Raw genomic sequence first — 22,524 nt, forward strand, 5'->3', positions numbered from 1 at the left:
ATCGAGTTTCGGTAGCAAGCATCGGTGACAAAAAACGAGACATAATAAGTTTTATATTATTATTATTATACAGTTTCTTTCTGTGAATTTCCAATTCTATATTAATTTAATTTTTTGTTAAAGAAGCTAATAAGTTAGATGAAATTAAAAATGTTAGCTTTTTGGCTATAAGCACTTGCGAAAATTTAAAAAAATACTAAATCTCGCCACAAATAGGCTAACAAGCCATCACTGGTAACAGTTCACATCGCGCGTCACGCTTCAAATTTTCAATAATCAATTCGATTTGAAAGTGCTGCTATATCAAGTGAGTAAATTAATAAATAATTCTGAACGATTATTGCAATATGCTAAAAATAATACAGCATAAAGAAAACAATATATAAAGTGGGTGTCTATGAGCTTGTGAATAATTTCGCAAATGCTTTAAGAGTGTGTATCCTTGCGTGGTCCTGCTGGCGCCGCGTGTTTTTTTTTTTTTTGCCAATCGCGTGTACACACAATACGTGGGAGTCTGTGTGTATGTGTTTTTATACATACGCTTTCGCTAGCGTATTCTAAAACATTCAAAAGATTTAAATAATAAAAGGCAACAAGAACAATGCGTTTAGAAAAATCAATAATAAAAGGCAGTACATTTACATTTAATACATTTTCAAAATTGTCTAAATAATAAGCTTATTGGTACAGTTAAAAGCCACGGCCTATCCCTTATTGTAGTGATGTACATTTGATGTATTTGTTGCAGCTGTTTTTTGAAATCCCCTTGTTGTGTAGCAGCTGCTATATAGCTCTCTCTATCGCACTACACGTTTCCAATCAGACTAATTTCATGCGGCTGCTGAGTTCATAGGTCATACAGCCTAAAACCCTCCTACACCTAGTATGTGTATGTATGTGTGTGTATAGTATATGCATTATGACTCAGAAGCGCCTCGAAGTCTCTCGATGGAGTTTTCCCACATATTTGTGAAATCCTAATTTCATGTTTTTTTCTATTCAAGAGAACTCTGCGCTTAGTCGAATCAAAGGCAGCACCAACTGCTCAAGCGGCATTTTTTCTCGTACAGTTTGGCACGTGAAAACTATTTAAAGCATGCAAGAGACAAAATTATAAATATACAGTTGTCGTATGTGCATACTGTGTAAATGTGTGTGTGTGTGTATTGATTACAAATACGTCAATTGTAAATATAAAAGCAATAATTTCTGCATGTATGATATTTATTAGAAAAGTAAACAGAACGAAAGCGGCAATCGCAACCCCAACAAGGTCACGCATACATATAACCCATATGTACATGTATTTGTTTGTATGTCCGTGTTCATCATCAGCAGCAGCCTTAACAAAGAGTAGGTAGCATAAGCCGCAAACTCTCATTTGAAGTGAGCTTTAACTAGACCAAAAGTACAGTTTAAATTTGCATGCGTGCATATGTTTGCATGTATATGTGTACCTATGGCTTGCCTAATTTGCATCTAACAAATAATAATTGGATTTATCTGGATATTGCTAGCTCATCTGTAAAATTACCTCAAGCTCCTTGCTTTTCATCATTTGGCTTGTGCCTCTCTCTACTTTATTGTTGTTTTATTCTTATTCTGTGGCTGATTTCGCTGTTGCCATGCCGTATGTACATCGAAGTTTTGTTTTATGTTGTGTTCCAATGAGAAACTGAAGAGAGGGAAGGGAATTTACATCTTGATTATATGCATACATATGTGTGTGTGTGTTTATTTTGCTTCTTTTTTGGCAAAGCTTACAACACATTCTTCTCGTTGGCATTTCCTTTTTCTCTAATTACTGCGCTAGGCAGATTTCCGCTTAATTGCTTTGAATATCTTGTTGTTATTTTGTTGCAGCTTACATGTTGCACGTGCTTGCTAATTGCTCAAAGCGCTCTTGCCCCTTTTCAACTTGCTACAGCCGTTGCCATACCAGCCCCTCGTATTGATTGAATGCAAATGATTTTGCGCCTCAGTGATCAGAGTGTGCGAGATTTACAGTTTGAGAGTAACAATTAACCTGTTTCAAATTAGAGGGCTTCACAGCAAATGACCTTGAACTTGCTGCTGCAACCACCCAACAACAAATAAACACCCCCACAAACAGAATAGACCGTAAGCTCGCCCACAAGGGGTTGTTTGTTTGTTGTTGCTTTCTGTTATTCTTGGTTGATGCAATTTCTTGGAAGTTACACTTGCCGGTAGAGAGAAGATTCAGTAAGCCTTACGTTGTTGCAACTAACGTAACAGCGTTAATTAAAGTGAAATCGAGCAAAGTTCTTGGCAATTCAAAGCTAAAACACGCAGAGTGGAGAAATATTTTGGAAAATTGTGTAAATTTAAGTGCAAATTATTATGTGCATAGCGTTTGCATTGCGGAAAATTAAATCAATATACGAATTAAATGCAGCTTACAATGAATGCCAAGGTTGTCATTGACGATAATGCCTATATTATGGCCCCATTCTGCCAGAGATATAAACATGCAATGTTTTGTGGCCCTCTCCATACAATTAATTTCATTATATAGCGTCGTTTGTTTATTGCACTGCCTACGCCATAACTGTTAGGCAGGCTTGGCGCCAATGCAAATGTCCATTAGCTTACAGTTTAGCAAGCACTGTTCAGTGCTTCGTTGCGTTTGCGTGTGTTGTGTTTATTTTTAGCTGAACGCAATAAATTGCAAACGCTTGCAATAAGAGCTTATAATGTATTGTAAGCATTTTCCAAAGTGTTTGCATGCTATATAAAATTTAAATGTAGCCTTGGCATAGTCAATCATCAGCTACTGTCCTGGATTAAAAAACTGATATGGAGTGTGTGTTGTTAAGAAGTTTATTTACAACAATTAGGCAGCATCAAGCTTAATTTTATTGCTAATGCTTCTACTAGCATATTCTGCCTCCCCAAGCGGGCCCCAAGTTCAATTTGCACCACTCACTCTGTGGGGTTGTCTCTGCAATTGTGCACAATTAAAAATATTTTACTTACGTTTAGCTACTTTTATTTATTTTACTCACTGTACTGGGACTTCACCCCGCTCAAAGCTGCCAGCGCCAGCAAAAATATTGGTAGAAAGCACTTCATGTCTGTTATTAATGAATTGTTCATTTTTCGTGGCAGTAGCTTAAGTACTTTTTCATTTTTTATGCAATAATTGGCGTTGCAAAATAAATTAATTTTGTAAATGTATGAATATTAATTTTGTAAATGTATGAATATAAATTCGATTTGGCTTTACATTTTAAAACGTTTATTTCCTGTACACGTCAGTCGACAACATTTCAATATTATTAATTAATTATATCCAGATTACTGGCATTGTATCTTATGAAGATCCAGTCTGTTGTTTCCTAAATTTATGGTCGTGAGCCTCTGCGAGGACCTCTTGGAGTACGTGGCATTGCCATGGCCAAAAGAGCTATTAGCAGTAGTACAGATAATTTTCCAAATATAGCCATTTTTTGTTTATTAAAAATGAAAATATTTATTGCGCTTATATAGGATCTCGTTGGACAGAAAACTATAATTTTTAAATGGATTATTGACGGATTGTGACACAGTATTAGCAAATTTCTTACCATCTGTATATTCTTGTTTCTTAATTGTTTAAGCTGACATCATCAAATATCTTTTTTTTTTTTATTTTATTTAAAAATTTGTATGAAAACTAATGGATTTCCCCGAGAAAAGTATTTATTTGTTTCATAATTTGTTTAAAAACTAAACAACTAAATTGATTGATTGACTTAAAAACAGAATTCAATTGTTCTATTTTGGTTTATTTATTTCAAAAGTTTTTAGACTGCCAACATAAATTAAAAGTAGTTGTGAGTGTGTTTGCTGCGATACTTTCGACAAAGTGTATTTGAAAGTTGGCCAAACTTAATCCCTTTACTGCAATTAAGTTCAAACTCGAATTGCTTTTATGCTTGTTTCATAGTTTATGCATACTTACTTATATTTTTAAAATAAAAACAAAAATATTTATTTTATTTAAAAGCCTTTTATTGAAAATCAGTCAGAATAACAGAATCAGTCAACATTAAAACTGAAATTGCTGAAATGTTCGGTTAGATTGTCTTATCTACGCCTAGGAATCTTTGGAGGTCGCATAACGCACAAAAGTGCCAGCAGAGCTATTATAGAAATATTTCCAAAATGAATCATATTTTATTTCATGTATTTAAACATGTTAGGTGGCTTTTATATGTGGAATATTCTATTGCATATCAAATTGATTTAAAATAGCTACTGTTAACCTAATTTTATTTGATACACAATCAATACTTGTTATGTAATTTATTTCCTGTTTAAAAACAGTTAGAGTATCGTTGTAATGGCGCGTTAGATGTATGAAATAAATTGCGTCTTAACTAAATTCGTAATCCAGTATTAACCAAACTGTAATTTTCATGACATGTTTACATGAACTTACATATGTATATACATACTATATGCCTTTGTCAAACGTAGCCCCAATGATCTAACGATCCATTAACAATAATTACGAGTACAATTTCAATTTCAATTGCGTTTTTCTTTGGAAAATGTTTCTAATCAAGCAAAATGCTGGCGCACGTGCTTAGTGGGGCGCGACCTATAAATACATGCAAAATATAAATAAATTGCAACAATTGCAGTAGTTTTTCAATTGAATTGCACAAACAAAGCTCGCAATTAATTAAGGGCCCATTGCATTGAACTTGGAAATCTTTTGTGCAGCTAAATTTATATTGTTGATATTAATTGTTTTATTTTGTTTGCAGACATGGTGAATATCTCTCTGACGTGGAATCATTTATGCTGTCCTGAACGTCAGGTATGTGTGGACTTTAAATAATAATAAAATTATGATTACGAAGGAAATTTTCTTTTTTATTGCAGTTTATTAATTCAACCACCATCAACTCCTATTCAACATAACAAGAAACTACTTTGTTACAACACCAACAACAACAACTTATACAACACTTAACTCCACTCAAATCAATAGCACTAACAACAAGGCCAATTACAGCAACAACAACTGGAAAGCATTACACTAAAGTGCTTTCAATTGCTGCAAATTATAAAATCACAACTCCAACAATTCTCAGAGCTTTGCGACGCAGTCAACAAAAATTACGCATACGCTTAGTTGGCCAGCAAGCTTAGGCAGTGATAAGAGTATTAATTTAGAGTCTAACTAGTATATCCCCAGTGTCCAGTGTCTACACATCCAACTTTAATTTATTTCGCGTTTTTGTGCTTGTTTTGTCTGCAGCATACTTAATAATTTATTTAGTTGTAACTTAATTTATTGCATACTTCTAAGGCAGCCGAGCTGAGCTGAGCTGAGCAGAGAAAAAACCCCTTGCATTGTGTGGGGTTGTAAAATTTAATTTTTTTATATAATTACTACTAGTACTTACGCTCAGTGTGTAACTGTCTGTGTGTGTGTCGAGCGCGGGACTGTACTTTTGCATAAAATATTTTCACTATGAAAATAAGAACAATGAGGTCTAAGCGCAAATATGGCTGTTTAAAAAATATTTGAAAAAAACTTCTCTTTTTTTCAATTATTACCTATTAAGATTATTTTTTGTTTTTTATTGCGGTATTACTGTAGTATTTTATATAATTTATAACAAACGTTTGTTTTGCACAAGTTAACAACAAACACACATACACACGAACACACACATACATATATATAGTTTTTTGCTTAAAATTCCAAGCAGTTTAATTTCGGTTAGAGCGAGGCAGTTAGTTGAGAGTTTTAGGCTTTGCTAGTGATATTTAGCAAGCAGTTTTAGTTGCGTCTATAAGTAAACAAAAAACGAAATGGAGAGCTATTCGCCGGATTTGCTATGGATGGTCGTTATAGGCTTCCTTATAGCCTTTGTGCTGGCCTTTGGCATAGGCGCCAACGATGTGGCCAACTCCTTCGGCACTAGCGTGGGCTCTGGCGTGCTAACCATACGTCAGGCCTGCATTTTGGCAACCATTTGTGAAATTTCTGGCGCTGTGCTAATTGGTGAGTGAAGTAACAATTTGGTTAGCATATTTTATTAATTTAAACTTTTGTTTTGCAGGCTACAAGGTCTCGGATACGATGCGCAAGGGCATACTCGAAGTAAGCCTGTATGAGGGCGCCGAGGAGGTGCTCATGCTGGGCTGTGTGGCGGCATTGGCTAGCAGCGCTGTTTGGCTGCTGGTTGCCACGTTTCTGAAGCTTCCCATATCGGGCACGCACAGCATTGTGGGCTCCACCATTGGTTTCTCGCTTGTGGCACGCGGTCTGCAGGGACTCAAGTGGTCTACGTTGGGCACCATTGTGGGCTCTTGGTTCATATCGCCGGTGCTGAGCGGCGTGGTGAGCATTCTGCTGTTTTTGGCTATACGTCGTTTTATATTGCGCGCCCAGGAGCCGCTCAAGGCGGGCTTTCGCTCGCTGCCCATTTTCTATGGCGTTACGTTCTTCATCAATGTCATCAGCGTCGTTATGGATGGACCCAAGTGTAAGCGACGCCAATCTTTTTCACTAATGTCCATAGTTAACATAATGTTGTTTCATATTTTAGTGCTGTATATGGATAACATACCCACTTGGATTGCTGTGAGCACCAGCATGGGCTTGTCGCTGTTGGTGGCATTGCTTACGCAACTGGTGGTGGTGCCGCTGCAGCGTCGCTCAATTGCCAAGAAGCTGCGCGCTGAGCAGCCAGTCAAGTTTAATTTTGAAGATTCAGTGGGTAGGTGGCTGCTTGAGTTATAATAATTAATATTTTCTATATGTTGTAATGTTTTTCGTTTAAGAATCGTCGCCGTCTGGCAGTCCGAAGAAGCAGCGCCGTCCACTCTCGCTGGTCAGCGAGGGTAAACCACTGCCGGCTATAGCTGAGATCACTGAGCTGGTCTCAATTAGCGACAACTCGCCCAGAACCTTTAAGCTGGCGCCGTTTGGGCTTGCTGGCAAGAACAACAATGCTAACGTGGAGGATTACAAAATCAATCCGGAGCTCATACGCAAGGCTGAGGATCTGTTGGGCAAGGCCAGTTTGGATAACACCGATTTGACGGTGACAAGCCTGAACTACATCGATGAGCAGCAGCTGCAGCAAACTGGACGCAAGCTGCAGGAATGTTTCAAGCGTGTGCAGTCGCCCAAGGAGGAGCACAAGCCAAAGGAAGCGGCAGCTGCAGCTGGTAGTGGTACCAACAACAATCTGCAGGTGGTGGAGAGTGCAGCCAGCTTGGAACTAATGCTCAACAATACGCTATCGCCCAACTCCAGCAAGGTGCCGCTGATTGAGAGCAAAGAGGCGCTGCATGAGCAGGATGAGGAGTACAAGCGCCAAGCCGAGCATCGCACAAGCAGCGGCGAAGAAACTCAGGAGATATCCATGCTGTTTTCGTTCTTGCAAATCCTAACGGCCACCTTTGGCAGCTTTGCGCACGGCGGCAACGATGTGAGCAACGCCATTGGACCACTGATTGCGCTCTATATGATCTATCGCGAGGGCTCGGTTATGCAGCAGGCGGAGAGTCCCATTTATATTTTGATCTATGGTGGCATTGGCATCTCTGTGGGCCTGTGGCTTTGGGGACGACGCGTGATTGAAACGATTGGCAACGATCTAACAAAGATTACCTCATCGACGTAAGTTGCCCATAAGCCTATAGCTTAACATATATACTAATATTAATTTTACAAATTGCAGTGGCTTTACAATTGAAGTTGGTGCCGCCATTACCGTTCTGCTGGCCAGCAAAATTGGTTTGCCCATTTCGACGACGCACTGCAAAGTCGGTTCGGTGGTATTTGTGGGTCATGTCAGCGCTGCGGGACGCAAACAGAAGCGACAGCAAGCACAGCCGGAGGAGCAGGAGCAGACTGCTGCTGCAGTCATGGAGGATGGCAGCGTCGATTGGCATTTGTTTCGAAATATTGCCTATGCCTGGATTGTGACCGTGCCCGTGACCGCCTTGCTCAGTGCTGGGATGATGTATGTGCTCTGCGCCATTGTAGTGGATGATATGTCAGGGCAGGGTGCGGATCAGCTGGTGCAGCTGCAGCATAATTATTCAATTATTAATAATAATACTTCGTAATTGTAACCAGTTGACAAACGCAAAACTTAAGACAAAAACTAAAATCGAGAAAAAAACAAAAATTTAAACATAACAAAAATTACTCACCTAACTAATCAAAAGTAATGGAAAAAAGTAAAGGAAAAAAAAAAAAGTTTTACTTAATGTCTAGATTGTCTGAGCCTAACTGATATTCATATTGTTTATATATGTAAACATATACACAAACATACACACACACACACACACGTGCAGCATTTCTTTTATAATTGTAAAATATGTTTCTTACTGTTTAGTTTCGAAAAATGTTCAAAAGTGCAGCGCATTCCTTTTTTACAATAACAAATAATTTGCTGTGCAATTTGTTTTAATTACAAACATTTGTTTAGGCCAAGCTGCATAGAAATAAATAAAAATTTCAAGCAATAGAGCAAACAAAAATAAAATACAAAACTACAACATGCAAAAGAAATTGCTTTTAATAATAAATTTAAAATGCATTTCATTCACAATTGTAAAACTTGTTTCCTACTGTTTTGTTTTGACAAATTGTTAAAATACAAAATTACAACAATATTTAGTTTCGAAAAATGCTCAAATGCAGCGCATTCACTTTTTTGTATGAGCCAAACAACAAAATTTTATATTTATTTCACAAATTTTAATAAACAAACATTTATTTAAGCAGAGCAATATGAAACTACATAGAAATAGACCTTTTATAAAATTTCAAGTAATAGAGCAAAGCAAATTATTAAAATACAAAACTACTACAAGCAAAGAACAAATTTGTTTTTAATATTAAATGCAAAGCAAATGTAAAAAATTTCGAACCACTGTGCGCGCTTGGAAATGGCAAAGGCAAAGGCAAAGGCAAATGCAAAGTAATTCGCGCTGAGACTGAAACTGAGACTGAGACCGAAAGCGCCAATATGCGTGAGCAGCTTTCAAGCTCTCTTAAGGCAAAGAGCGCTCTTAGTCAAAGCTTTTGTCGTCAGTCGAGTCTTGAACTTCGTTGCGTGCGGTTGTAACTGTCGCTTGATTTTTAGTTAATCCGTGAACTGTTTTTTGTGTTTGGTGCGACGCCTGCGCGTCTATTTCGTAAAGATTAAATTACAAATGGCTTAAGCCTAGCGCGCTGCTAAAAGTTAAATAACTAAATAAAAATAAATAATATAAACAGGTGTAAAGTGCTTAACTGGATTTATTTTTGGGATTTACATAATTGGACTAACTACATTGCAGCAGTTAGATAATTTAAAGGTAAGCGCTCAACACTCTAGTCAGCTAAGTCAATTACTAGGTTTACTTATAAATTTTCTAGTTCACATGTTTTTTGCTTCCTGCCTCTGCGGTTTGCATTTCCTTCGCACATTCTAACGCCCAGTGGTTTAGTTTACCAATCGTTTGATTGATTTTCCGTTTCCATTTCTCTCTAATGATAGTTACCAGACCTTTGCTATGTCTGGCTGTCTGTCTGTCTGTCTGTCTGTTTTGTAGTACATGCTGTATTACTTAATTTTTACTTTGCTTAATCCGATTTGCGTGCATTGAACTTTCTTCTTCTTTTATTTATTGTCTTTTTTTCGCCGCTCATCTGTGTGGTTAGTATGTGTTTTTTATTTTTTAAGGTGTGTGCTTAACATTTGCAGATTATTGTTATTGTTGTTGTTAATGATTGTTTTCTTTGTTGGCTTGTTCTTATTTAGCATTCGTTTAATGGTTTCTTTTCTTTAAAGTTTGTAAATGCGTTTTGGCAATTATATAAGTTAATTTGCAAATTAAATGTTATTTAAATAATAGTCAAATCATATTATGATGGCTTCTCATTGACTAGACAAAATGCTAATATTTTAAGATTTATATAGTTCATTGATTAGAATGTAAATTTTCACAAACCTTTCTAAACAATTTAAAATAGATAAAACTCAAAGATATCATGCGTAATTTTATAGCAGCTGTTTCATCTCGAATTCTGAATCTCTGAAATTGAATTGCCTCTTCAATTCGTTTTATATTTTTCTGCATGGAATATAATTTTTTAATTTACCTTCACTCTATGGGATCCTAATTAGCTACGCTTATGTTGACCCGATTATCAAGAACAGGTATCTGAAAAATAAAAACGTTTTGATTTGCTCAGCATTCGCTTAAGCTCATTATGCGCCATTTCTCTAGCGGTATTTGCCACTTCTGACTTTTGGCCAGCTACCAACACCTTAACAAAGAATTACAAATTAAGAAAAGGAGAGAAAAATAAAAAAACTGAAAAGCATTTGTTTGGCCGAACAAAGCCAAAGCCATTAACTTCAGCTGTGGCCAAAGCAAAAAGTCATTAAAGACAAAAATCTATTGAAATTCAGGTGCTTGCAACACGCCTTCTAAATATTTCAACATAAACGCAAGATACCAACCTCAACTGGACTGTAGCCTGGCCTAGCCTCGATGGGAGGCTGGCTGCACTGGCTCTAGCACTGTTGCCGGTTAATTAGGCGCTTATCAGTTCATTGCAAGTTGCTGTCGATGCTGCAGCATATGTAGAAATTCTGCTTACTTCGGGCTTGGCTTATATGTGCCACTGCAATTAATCAGAAATTGTGTATCCATTAGATACAATTGCTAACTGACCAACTCGGCGTGGCCCGTAGCGCTACAACGTGTAATTACCAGATTCTGAGCAACTTTTGCATACATATAGTATGCATGTGTGTGTGTGTGTGTGTGTGGTTATAATGATAACCCTTGTGGCATTTGCAGGCTGTTGCAAGCGCTCCAATTCATGCACTTTCCAAAGCAGCTTGCCTCTGGTGTTGAGCATTGGCGTTGCCAGATTGTGGGCCAGGAGACACCCACAAATACTGCAAGAATAAGTTATTAACTATTGAGGAATTTATAACAATTAAGTCGGAACAGCAGTTAGAGGATAAGGAGTGGAGAATTTAAACTTAAGCTCAATTTACATAGCTTAGTTTTTCAGATTGATATAAAATTTATTGATTTAAAATATTTGTAGAATATTTTATTATAATTGTTTTTTGATTTCTATAATAAATTTTTATTTTTTATATTAAAGCGAGTCAAGCAAAGAATAGACAATTCAATTTTAAGCTCATTATACATATATATCTGGTTCTGCAGATAAAGAGACTAGTATTTTAATATACCTGAAATATAAAATTTATATTTTTTTGTTGTGCCTTGTTGTTTCTTACATAATATAGCTTTTATTTAACTTAAGCTACGTTATTGTGATGCCCTCCAGCTTTACTTGCTTATGCAGAAATTTGATAAACACTTATTGCTGAATTAAAAATTACTTATGAGCACTCAAGTGCGCAACTTTCTATGGATTTGCTTCCTGCACTTTGGGCAGCTTTAGTGACTTTCCTTGAGTTTCCTTTTTATTACCAAGTGGATGCAATGCATGCATCTACATCATTATCGGTGAAAAACGCAAAAGGAAAAGAGAAAAAACATAATCAAAGTCGTTGGCATCAAGCGCCTGTTGCTGAGCTTGTCTCGTTGAGTGCATTTCCCACTCAAGACAACATTTCATAAAGTTTATTAAACTTTAGCCAAATTGTTAAGGCGACAAAAGCGTGTTGACCATAAGCGCATTCACTTTTCGCTGTGGGCGCTGCAAACAAGTTCAGCAGCAAGAGCAACAAATTTGCTGCTGGCCATGGCCACATAGGACATGGAAATGGAAATGCGCATTTTCCAGACAGACAGACAGACAGCTAATTTTATAGGTTTTTTGATTAGCCATGCAAATTGAATTGACAAAGCAAAGCGAGAGTGAGATGCTGATATAAATTGAAGCATATGTAATTGAAAACTTGAGCTATGTAATTTATTTTTGATAATGGTAATAATTAAGCTTAAAAGCCAGCAAGTTAATTAATGTTTTTTGTTAAGAATATTTTAATGGCTTAGACTGTTTTGAGGCAACAAATTAAATGTAAATTGAACTTCATTATGCTCAAGGCTGGGCTGTAATTATTATGTGTATGTGGCCCAAGCATTTCAAGGTATTGAAAGTAAACAGATCTCAATTTTATACCAAAGTATGATTGTCAGCATGCATTAGACTTGATTAGGAAAACGACGGCCACAAGTGCATAATAAAATGTGTGCATACCTCAACAGCAGCGACAACATTTTTATTCCAAACAGTCACTTAACCGGTCAGCAGCAGCAGCGTTTGATATGTCTCGCACCCGCTGCAACAGCAACAGCAACAGCAACACCAACAGCAACAGTTGCTACAACGTGGCAGAAACCGGCTGCACCTATTACAGATCAGTTGCCTTTACAACGGTAAATAGCTGCTGTTAGTTCTTGTTGTTGCTATTGTTGCTCAAACGAAAATCAAAGTCTATAAAGCTCAAGCTTCATTTGTATGCCATGCACCCCACAAGTGGCATAAACTATTGTCAGACTCCGAAATTCCTGCAGGCTGTGAAATGCTTGCATAATAATCAAACCAAGCCACGCTACATTTACTCCAATCTAACTTCCAATTTCAATTAAGCTTTAGTCATGCTTTGCATTCAAATTTAGTTATTAGTGCAACTGCCTTGTATTAAGAAATTGTTGCAAATTATTTGTGGCATGCACATGCTTCGGCTTCAGCTTCAGCTTCAGCTGTGTGGCATTTGCATTGAGCTTGGGTGGGGTTTGGTTATATCTCTGTTTTCGACTTGGGTGAGGCGCTGCTCCACATAAATCAAAGCAAACAGTTCAAAAGCCTTTTAGGTGCGAACTATGTTGCTGCTTATTATTTTATTTCAAATCAGCTACAATATTATTTATTTTTTGGGTCATGTTTGCACGCAGCTCAAGGTTTAATTTGTATGTGGGTCGCACCAAATGCGTGCGTGATCAATTGAATTTAGTTTTGCGATTTTAATTGTGCAAGCCTAAAATATGCAAGAGATTTATTTAAAGCTACAGATTTTAATTAAGCTGCCAGTGCTGCTGCACTTGTAGCTTTTCTTGCCTAGACACGCCCGCTAAAAATAAAGTTAATGTTTGTTATTGCTACTGGCATTTATTATTGCCACATTCTTTGTTTAAAGCTGCATAATAATAAAAAAAAACTTTCAATTTTGCAATACAGCAACGCGCAAAAAACTTGTTTGCGACAATTGAGCTGCAAAATCAAAGCATGAATCTATAACAATTGCAAATAAGCTTAGAAATTGCTCTACAGCTAAATAAAGAAACTTGTTTTTTATTTTATACAGTAAATAAACGAAATTCTTCTGGCATGCCAAGCGCTACAAAAATTGCATTGCTAATGCGCTAGCTAACTAACTGATAGCTGCTTATGCTAGTGTAATCAGAGCTTATGTTTCATTAGCCTTAACAGCATCATGTCTGCAATTTATGGCAACGGCTTGTTGGCCACACTCTGCTAACGGTTTTGCTGCATGCAAATTGTTGCAGCTGCTGCTGCTGGCGTTGGCAAGTGAATTGCAAATGTTTTTTCATTTTTGGCAAGCATTCACTTGAAAGTAAAAGTCAGTGCGTGTCGAAAGGCCTTTATTGAGGTTTACGCGTATGTATGCCATTGTTTTCAAGAATTTCGTAGGCTCTTAAAAGACGAAACTTTCACAGCCCATAAAATTGACATTGGCGTCGTCTCTAAAGTGGCAGCTTCAAGTCCCAAATTAAAAGCATAAAGAAAACCTTTTTATTTCGGTAGTTACAGCCAAATGGAAGCTTATAAACTAGTTCAGCTAAGAAATGTGCGTCGAAGGCGGAACTTGAAGTGTTTGACCCTACGCAATCTTTATTATATATTTTGTATATATTCATCCGCCGAAGCTCCGCTGCTGTTGCTCTTTTCATATTTCTAACAGTCAAGCTTTAATACGAGCTGAAAAGATTTGGAGTTGATTTCTTCTACTGCATTCCAGACTTTAATAATTAAACACTTTGTTAAATTAGCTATTTGTTTGTTTTTAGCCGCAGATAATAAGCCTCACCCTAATCTACACATATGTCAATCAAAGCTGAAAATTAAATCAGCCAAATCTGATGAGGAATGTTGCAAAAAGTATCAACAATTTAATTAAATTATAAGCAGCATTCATTCTTAGGCTCTTATACAATTTTTATATATTTTTAATTATATTATTTGGAACATATATAGCGCTGCTCTCATAGCAATAACAACAACAGTTTATTATCGCATTTTTATAATTAACTTATAATTAAAACTTATGCCACAATTTATGCATCTTTACAGGTAAATAAATTTATATTATAGACGCTCCAAAGCTGAGCTCATCAATAGGCAAACACACACATTTGCCTTTGTATGTATCTAAGATTTCTATTTATATGTCTACATCTATTATAATTTTTTTTTAATTTGCAAATGTCGAGACAGCCCACATGCCTACATGTCTATTCGTATATAAAAAAAAAAAAATCAAAAGCTAATTGCGCATTTGCAAATAAATGAGAAATTTGAAGCGTCTTTTTGGCAAACCTTTTGAAAAATGGGCAAGTCATGGCTGTAAAATTAGTTACAAGTGAAAATTGAGTTTGGTCATTGCCAAGCGATAAGCTCGTTGAAAATTGCTCAAAAGTTTTTCAATTGAAAATAAAGTTTTCAATAAAAAGACAGAAAAACAAACAAACAGACAAATGGAAATTTCCTTAGCAAACAGTTGAAAGCGTTTTGCCGCCAACAAGTCCAAACAGCAAAGCAAAAGATACGACAGTTGATGTGGTTGTTGGCCTGGTCAGCCAACCTACGCGGAGTTAATGACGTTTTTGCGTTTCATTGAAGAAATTGTCTGATTTTGTACATTTTGGCAGCTTGTTGAAAGTGAAATGTGTGAAAATGGCTAATTAAATGCATGGATAACTTGAGTAGCGCTTCAGCTTCAATCGGCGCTTGATTGGCGCTTTGGCTTGGCGTTGGCTTTGGCTTTGGATTTGGTTTGTTTTCACTTTGGCGCGCACTGCTAATTATGGTATTTCTTAAAGCGTCAAGTCGAGTTCGTTGCCTAAGTCTTTTGTTTGGCAGCCCACATATGCGACTCATTTCCGTTTGCTGAGTGCTCTAAGCAAGTGCACAAAGCCCCCCGAAAAAGAATCATGTACACACAACAAAACGCTTTGATTGTCGGCTATTCGTTTTTTGTTGCTTTTTAAATATTTTTCTAAACAAATGCGCCGCTTGTAGCTCGAAGCTGTAATTACGCTTTAGAGTTTGTTGCCCAAGTCTTTTGTTTGCCCGTTTATTTGCACAAATTAAGCAAAAAGCCTTAAATATAATAACGCAGCTTAGCTTTAATTGCCTTTAATTTGTAATGCCTTGTTGGCTAACAGACTAGCATAGATTTAAATCAGCCTGACGAGCGGCGTTTCATAGAAATCTTTCACTCTCAGCATTTACATGCTGATTAATTGTTGGCAATAAATTGTGCTTATTATTTATGCCAAACTGGTTTCTGTTAGTTAGCAAAAATAAAACATTTACAGCTGCATAGCAAGAATTGTTTAAAGTCTGTCAAAAGGCTAACACAGTTTCTTATAACTGGTTTTGTAATAGAGTGTGCCAAATCTTTGGCTCTAGTCGTTTTAATCACCAATGGTTCTTTTCAAAATTCCAACAAACTATGTAATTGGGTCTTCGATATGTCTTCAATATGTTTGCATAAATAAACATAACGAAGTTCAACGACTTGGCAGATCTGCGATCTTTATTGATTTCATGCGTCCCAGCAGCTTATTATGTAAAAATTTAGAAAGCTTTGTATTATACAAAAAAAATATTAAATTTCTATGCACAACTGTCAGGAAGCTTATACAACAATATTTTTTATATTTAGTATGCATTCTCATAAACTTTAATGAACAGCGGCCATAAATTATCGTTGCGCATTTAAAATACATTAAGCAAATTTAATAAATTTTTTTGCTTGCTGTTTATTAATTTCAATTTAATATCAAAGCTGAAGGCTACATTCTTGGCCATCATTAGAAGCATTGCGCTCACGCACTTAATTTCAACAAACTGAGATCAAGTTCTGTCTAATGAATCAACAACTGTGAATCGTTAACCGCAGCATATAAAGCCTTATAAAACACAAGTACAGCATAAACCAACTAAGAATTATTGAATGACTGCGTCAGCGTCAAGGAATGCGACCTTGAGCTGTCGTCGCTGGCTGTTCAGATGTCGTGACCGGCGCGGCATAACAATAACAAGCACTTGAGCCAGCCAGGGAGACAAAACACAAGTACTTTGCCATAAATACAACCCAACTCACATATATACATCTCTCTATATATATATATATTATATAGAAGAGAAAGAAAATCCGAATCGGGCAAGCATCAATACAACAATAAAAACAAGTTTGATGAAGATGAAGATTGAATTTGCGCTGTCAGTTGCATGTGCGGGGCAACTAACACACAATGTGGCAACCGCAATAGCTGCAACAACAACAACAACAATGCTGGCGTTCACTTTTATTTTCAGCATTGCAACCGCAAAAAATAAAAACAAAATAAGCAACAACAAAGCAAATGGCACAACCAGGCCCCAAATAGCAAAGATCAAATGTTGTGGAAGCTAAAAACTAAGTTAAAGCCAGGTCAAAAGCACATTTAAAAGAGAACAAAGCGACAATAGAGCACAAGAGTAGAGTGTAGAGCTTAATCGTTTGAAAAAATGTAGAGCAATTTCAAATGTTTTATTTATTTGATTATAATTATACGCTTGAGTTTGTTAATAAGCATTTGCAATCTTAATTTAATTGCAGAAATAATTAATCAAATATTTGCGTATGAAATTCAAATATAAATTATATGAACTAAGACTTACTAATTTTGTTATACATATACCTAATATAATGTAAATTATATGCTTAATTTTATAGTTTTTAAAATTTTGTTTGTTAAGCTGAGTAGCTCTTAATTAATATTTATTGTAATTGAAGTTTTTTTTATGTTTATAAAATGAAATATATTTTAGTAAGAATAATTTAATAAGCCTTATTTTGTAAGCTTAGCTTTGATTTATATTCAAATGTTTCATTTTGGTTTTGGCATAGATAAAATTGTAAATAGTTATCGATAATAGATGAGCTGGATTACATTATTTTCTATAAATTGAATAGCAGCTGAAAGAATTGAAAGCTTAAGGCACACTTATATTAAATAAATATATTCTTACCTTACATAATTAAATGAACTCTTACTTTGGCATTAACTTAAGGTGATTTATATTGTGATTACAGCTAGTCACTGATTAATTTTCTTACTGTACATAGGGTAATTGTTCTTTAAATACTTATGCTGCAACTCTTTGTTTACTTAGTTATATGCGCAGTTAATTGCAAACACTTCAATGTGGCTGTCATTGTCATTATATACTTAGTATATGCATGTGTGCGTGTGTGTGTGTGTGTGTGAGTCGGGCACGGCATATTTGAGATGCAATCTACAGTTAATTTATGATGGCTGCGGAGCCGCATTAAAAAGATTCCAGAAATACGGCGAACTACGTGCGCAACGCTGCCAAATGAAGTCACGAACATAGAGGAGCTCAGCCCGCAAAGGTTAGGGAGAAAGACCAAGCTGGGCGGGCAGGGTGGTGCTGCGTGGTGCAGCAAGGTGTGTCCAATTTGCGTGGCAAGTTGCCGACAAGAGGCAGTAGGCAAAGCTAGTGGGTTAATAGAACAACGCTGACAAAAAAAAAACAAGTTGCAGATAAATTTTTGAAATATTTGCAGTTAACATGGACTGAAATAGTTGTTGCAACAACAATAGCCAAATATGTTAATTTCATTTTCAAGCAGCGCTGCTGCTGCTGTTGTTGTTGTTGTTATGGCTGGGCCGGCTTTAACCCTCTTTAGCTGATTGTTGCGGCTCGACAACAAATGACTTTAACTTTTACTTTCACTGTCAATAATTTAACTGAAATGCGGGGCCAATGCCTGATGCCTGATTGTTGTTTGCAGCCTCCCTTGGCTCAATTTGCATGCTAGCTGGCTGGCTGGCAGGCGCATAACGTTGTGATTGTTATTGTTATTGTAGCTCGTATGTTATGTCTAAGATACATTTGCCAATGTATCTGCCGGCAATTTGGCGCAGCTTCCTCCCCTCGGTGCCAACAACTTGATTCATGTCTGTGCATTGTCTATGGTTTAATTTCATTTTCAACACAACAATGTGCCCCCGCTGCCTGCCACACACTCGACACTCGACACTCTCGTCTGTTCGCACATATGTGCGGCAAGTTGATCGTCACGTCGAGATTTGGCAGCCAAATGTTAATGTTAATGATGAGCATTTGATAATAAGCAACTGTTGCTGCTGCTGCAACAGCATCTTACCCTTTTGGTTGAACTGTTGGACAGACAGACAGACAGACAGACAGCTGTCTGACAAATTGTTTGTTTGTTCGATTTGGCGAAAGTTTCGTTGCGCTGAGCGCAACAATTCAACAATTTTCAAAGTTATTTAACCTTCGCAGCTTATCGTGCATGTAAATTGTTTAACAAATAACTACAGCTGCAGCTTTGACTGTTGACTGTTGACTGCGTTTATCAGGTTAGCCTCGTTCTTAATTGTTAAACATCATATTTGCATACACTGCATAGGCAGACTCGTAATTAAACGCTAGACCAGCTCGTAAATTGCATAAAAAACATTGGCAAAGTATCTGTAAGATACAAAGATACAAGCACTTGCTGCAGCCGCTGCCGCTGCCGCTTCACAGCGTATCAACTGTCGTCGGCGTTGACCGCACGTCGTCAACCTTGTGTGTGTGTGTGTTCGGAATGTTGTATGCCTCGCAGGTTCGTTGCCTAAGTCTTTTGTTTGTCAGCGTGAAATTCTAACTGCTAACGATTTGAGGTGTGCCCCTTACGGCTGTTGAGCAAACTATAACAATTTGTGGCAATGACAAACCGCGCACAGTGAAATCTCTTTAATAAAATCAACAACACAACTTTCTTTCCAACCATAACACAAGCTCTTAAGCATTGATCTTTTCCTCACTCTCACTTGTGCTTATCTACAGCTGTTTATCTAACTTGCATCTTCAAATATTGAAATGCGACAATAACAATAACAACAACAACAACAAAGCGAAATGATGTCGTAAGTTTTCGTTTTTGTTTTTCCAAATTTCCTTTGGGCGTATGTCATTTCAACTGTTTGTGTTTGTTGTTATTGAAACTGAGACAGCTGCCTACGTCATTGTTGTCACGTCTTCAACTTAAGCTGCAAGATCTGATTGTGAGAGAAGCTTATGCTGAAAAGTGTTGACAGCTGCATTGGCCTAATGAAAGTTCAATCAGTTCACTGTGGCAGCTTAAATTGTAAACTTGAATTGATCAAAGTATAAAATTAAAGAATTACATGGAACTACGAATTAGAGTTAGTGATAACTTTAGCTCCAGACGAATTATTTTTATTTAAATTGAGTCATTTATTATTTCATTTGAAGCCAACCAGCTTGACAGCTATTTTTTAATTTTTCAACTACTCTTAAATTTTTTCTTCACTTTTTATAGTGAAGTTTGCTACCTGAGTTCTATGACAAAATCGAAATCGATGAGTGCGCACTTCGAAAACGAAAACCAATTGAAATTCTGCACCAAAACCTGTTGAACTTCGTTTGCTGCCGCTGCTGCTATAAATTTGTTGATATTCAAAGTAAATTTTCAATTTCTACGCGAATAGATATTTCCATAAATAAAACTACATAAATCAGCGTAGGCTATCGAGCTTGCAAGCGAACTGAACTCATTAGTAATCAAAAGTTGTGCAGCGTCAAGCGAGCGCATGCGATTCTTTTTGGCGCTAGAGCGAGATGGCCATAGAGCTTGCACAAATTGTTGCACAAGCGACTTGGTGGCGACTCCAACAGCACAGCCCACTGCTGCGAGCATGTTGAGCTTGTCGCCAACGCAGCAACAGCAACAACAACAGCAACAGCGCCAGCGCCTTGACTTGTTTATATTGCCTTAATGGCCATTTGCCTCTGTTGTTGTTGTTGTTGCTGCTGCTGCTGTTGTTATTTAGTGGCAATTTAAATATTTTAAGCATTTCATGCATCGCGTTTTTGTTTTGTTATTGCTTTTATTTTTATTTTGAGACTTACCGGCAAATTGCTGCCTTTTAGCTTTTTATGGCAGCAAAGAAAAAATGGTAAACAAAAATTTCTACTGCTTAGCATATGCTTAACATTTTTGAATATTTTGTTTGTTGAGTTGCGTGTCAAAATTGCTTACAACATTTGTTAGACACTTTTAATCGATCGTGTAAATTTGTTTTCAATTCATTTAACTAATTTTTCTCAGCTTGGAAAAGCATTTCATTATTAACATTTAAATTGCGATAGAATTTCAAAACAATTAAACTATTTTTGGTAAATAAGCGTAGCGATTATATAAAGTGTTGTGAAAAGTTTATGACTATTTAATATGCATAGCTTAGCAAAATGGATGTATGACCAAAAATGTTTGCGATAATCTTTTTGTTGAATGTATTTTTTTATAGTTTAACAATACGGAAAACTAATCGAATGCAATCAAAAGAAATTTTTGGCTTGCCTATTTTGCAAAATTTGTGGTAATAGCGAAAATATTTATAGCTTAATCATTAGTTAACCTTTTAAGCAAACAATGATCTAATTACTAATGACTATGCTTAATAAGCTTGCTTAACAGGTATAATTTTCATACAGTTCTAGAGTTTTAAACAAACTAAAACTAACAATTTTAAGCACAAATTATAGCTCATGTTGTTTGAGTCAGAACGTAATTTTTTCTAGACTTATTGTAATTTATTAGACACGAGTACAAAACACAATTAACATAAAAAAAGCGCTGACTGATAAGCGTTCTGTTGTAATTTATTGTTAATTAGCTTTGGAGCTAGCTGCTTTCTTAACCTTCACTTTGGCGCCACCTATGGTGGATTTTTTGCGTCCATTTAGCTTTGCTTTATTGGTAACATTGGGCAGCGGCTTGGGCTTGACCACTTTGGCCTCAACGCGCACATACAAATCGTAGTTAAAGTCGCCGCAAAATTTGCCTGCAATCAAAGTTACATTTAATTAATTAAATTTAGTTGAGTTATTACTCAAGCTCACCCCAACACATTTCTTCACCGCAAGAGTCGCAGGTAATTACACGTGTTTCCACAATCCCAGATTTGTTTTTAATTTTCTTCACGCAATTGTTTAGCGCAAATTCGCGTCTGTCACGCGCTTCGGTCTTAATCTCCAGCTTGCCCATCTCCACCATGCGGCTGAAGTACTCCTCATCCATTTTGGACTTGGGTCGCAGTGTGGTCAGCATTTTCCAGTCGATGGGCACAGCGCACAGCTCCATCAGCACCACATCCTTCATTTCGCTGGGCACTGGATCCGCATAGCTGTAGACAGTCTCGCGCTCTCCGCTCGCCTTTAAAAGCTTGCGCATTTCCTTCTTGGGCATCTTGAAGGAGTAGTCCTTATCGCGTATTTTGATCTCCTCAGCGCGCACTTTGATCGGCCGCATCTTGTAGTCGGGCACTTTCTCAAAGAGACGCTTGAACTCCTCCGTCGTCTGTATGTTGCTGCGGCTCAGGTCGAGCACAGGCACAACGGTTTTCTTCTTGGCCAGCAAATCATCCAATTTACTCATTTTGCTTAAGATTTATTCAAAGCCAACAAAGTGGAAAAATATTAGCGCAATTTATTGTTGTTATTGATTAAACAAAGTGAAGCTTGCAGTTCAAATAAAAAGCAAATAGTTGCTATGGTAAATATTCAGTATTTATAAGCAGCTAAAAATACCTAAAAAATACTTTTAAAAATACACATATATTTAAATATTTTAAAAATTAATTTAAGAACAAAGTGCTTAGTTCAAATAAAAGGAAATAGTTGCTTTGGTAAATTATAAAAACAAAATTAGGCACTTACATATTTAAATTTTATAAAAATTAATTAAATCATATTGAAAGGATATAGAGAAATTTGTTCAAACGACATTTATAAATTTCTTTTTTAGCGCTTTTTACAACATTTACATCTTCAACTTGTTAACAAAACTTAATCATTTTATTGTTGTTTTTTTTTATCTACTTACAGTGCCTGCCATAATAACTCAATTAACACAGCACACGTGACCGAAAGCCCAAAAAAAACAAAACTTCGTGTTAAACAGCAGAAGAGGCCGCTCAAGATCTACAAAAATTATATAGCAACAAGTAGAAAGAAGCAGCAGAAGCAACGACCACAAGTAGTTTGCTTGTTTAGCGTGTTGGCATTTAATTTAGCTGGTTACGTGGCCGAAAGATTCGTGTTGGAAAAGAAAGTCACGAGACGAAAACCAGATTTCCAGAGATTCTGCAATCGAAAGTCAAAGTTACAAGCTCAAAGTATTTTTTTTTTTTTGGCTACGATAAAGCAAA

General features: G+C 36.6%; 2 protein-coding genes and 1 long non-coding RNA gene across 3 annotated transcripts; 2 read left to right on the forward strand and 1 right to left on the reverse strand.

Moving 5' to 3' along the window:
* The first annotated feature begins 219 nt into the window (after positions 1-219).
* Positions 220-5,559, forward strand: LOC108599166. Its single transcript, XR_001915121.1, has 3 exons — positions 220-307; positions 4,776-4,828; positions 4,894-5,559. It is a non-coding gene; the product is annotated as an uncharacterized LOC108599166 (long non-coding RNA).
* Positions 5,560-5,651: 92 nt separating this feature from the next.
* Positions 5,652-8,486, forward strand: LOC108601162 (sodium-dependent phosphate transporter 1). The gene is made up of 5 exons (XM_017989094.2): positions 5,652-6,025; positions 6,084-6,509; positions 6,573-6,743; positions 6,808-7,651; positions 7,713-8,486. Exons 1-5 carry the CDS (start codon positions 5,833-5,835, stop codon positions 8,101-8,103), a joined length of 2,025 nt encoding a protein of 674 aa, XP_017844583.1. The 5' UTR covers positions 5,652-5,832; the 3' UTR covers positions 8,104-8,486.
* A 12,497-nt stretch (positions 8,487-20,983) lies between these two features.
* LOC108599603 lies at positions 20,984-21,752 on the reverse strand. Its single transcript, XM_017986556.1, has 2 exons — positions 21,218-21,752; positions 20,984-21,159 (listed from the first exon to the last, which is right to left on the reverse strand). Exons 1-2 carry the CDS (start codon positions 21,750-21,752, stop codon positions 20,984-20,986), a joined length of 711 nt encoding a protein of 236 aa, XP_017842045.1.
* Between the last annotated feature and the right edge of the window lie 772 nt (positions 21,753-22,524).

The sequence above is a fragment of the Drosophila busckii genome, chromosome 3L, assembly GCF_011750605.1.
Source record: "Drosophila busckii strain San Diego stock center, stock number 13000-0081.31 chromosome 3L, ASM1175060v1, whole genome shotgun sequence".
In the NCBI taxonomy this organism is placed as follows: domain Eukaryota; kingdom Metazoa; phylum Arthropoda; class Insecta; order Diptera; family Drosophilidae; genus Drosophila; species Drosophila busckii.

Coding starts and splice junctions, on each gene's coding strand:
- LOC108599603 (XM_017986556.1), bottom strand. CDS start 21,752: ATGAGTAAATTGGATGATTTGCTGGCCAAGAAGAAAACCGTTGTGCCT. Junction 21,160..21,217: donor CGGTGAAGAAATGTGTTGGG/GTGAGCTTGAGT, acceptor CTTTGATTGCAG/GCAAATTTTGCGGCGACTTT.
- LOC108601162 (XM_017989094.2), top strand. CDS start 5,833: ATGGAGAGCTATTCGCCGGATTTGCTATGGATGGTCGTTATAGGCTTC. Junction 6,510..6,572: donor CGTTATGGATGGACCCAAGT/GTAAGCGACGCC, acceptor TTCATATTTTAG/TGCTGTATATGGATAACATA. Junction 7,652..7,712: donor ACAAAGATTACCTCATCGAC/GTAAGTTGCCCA, acceptor TACAAATTGCAG/TGGCTTTACAATTGAAGTTG.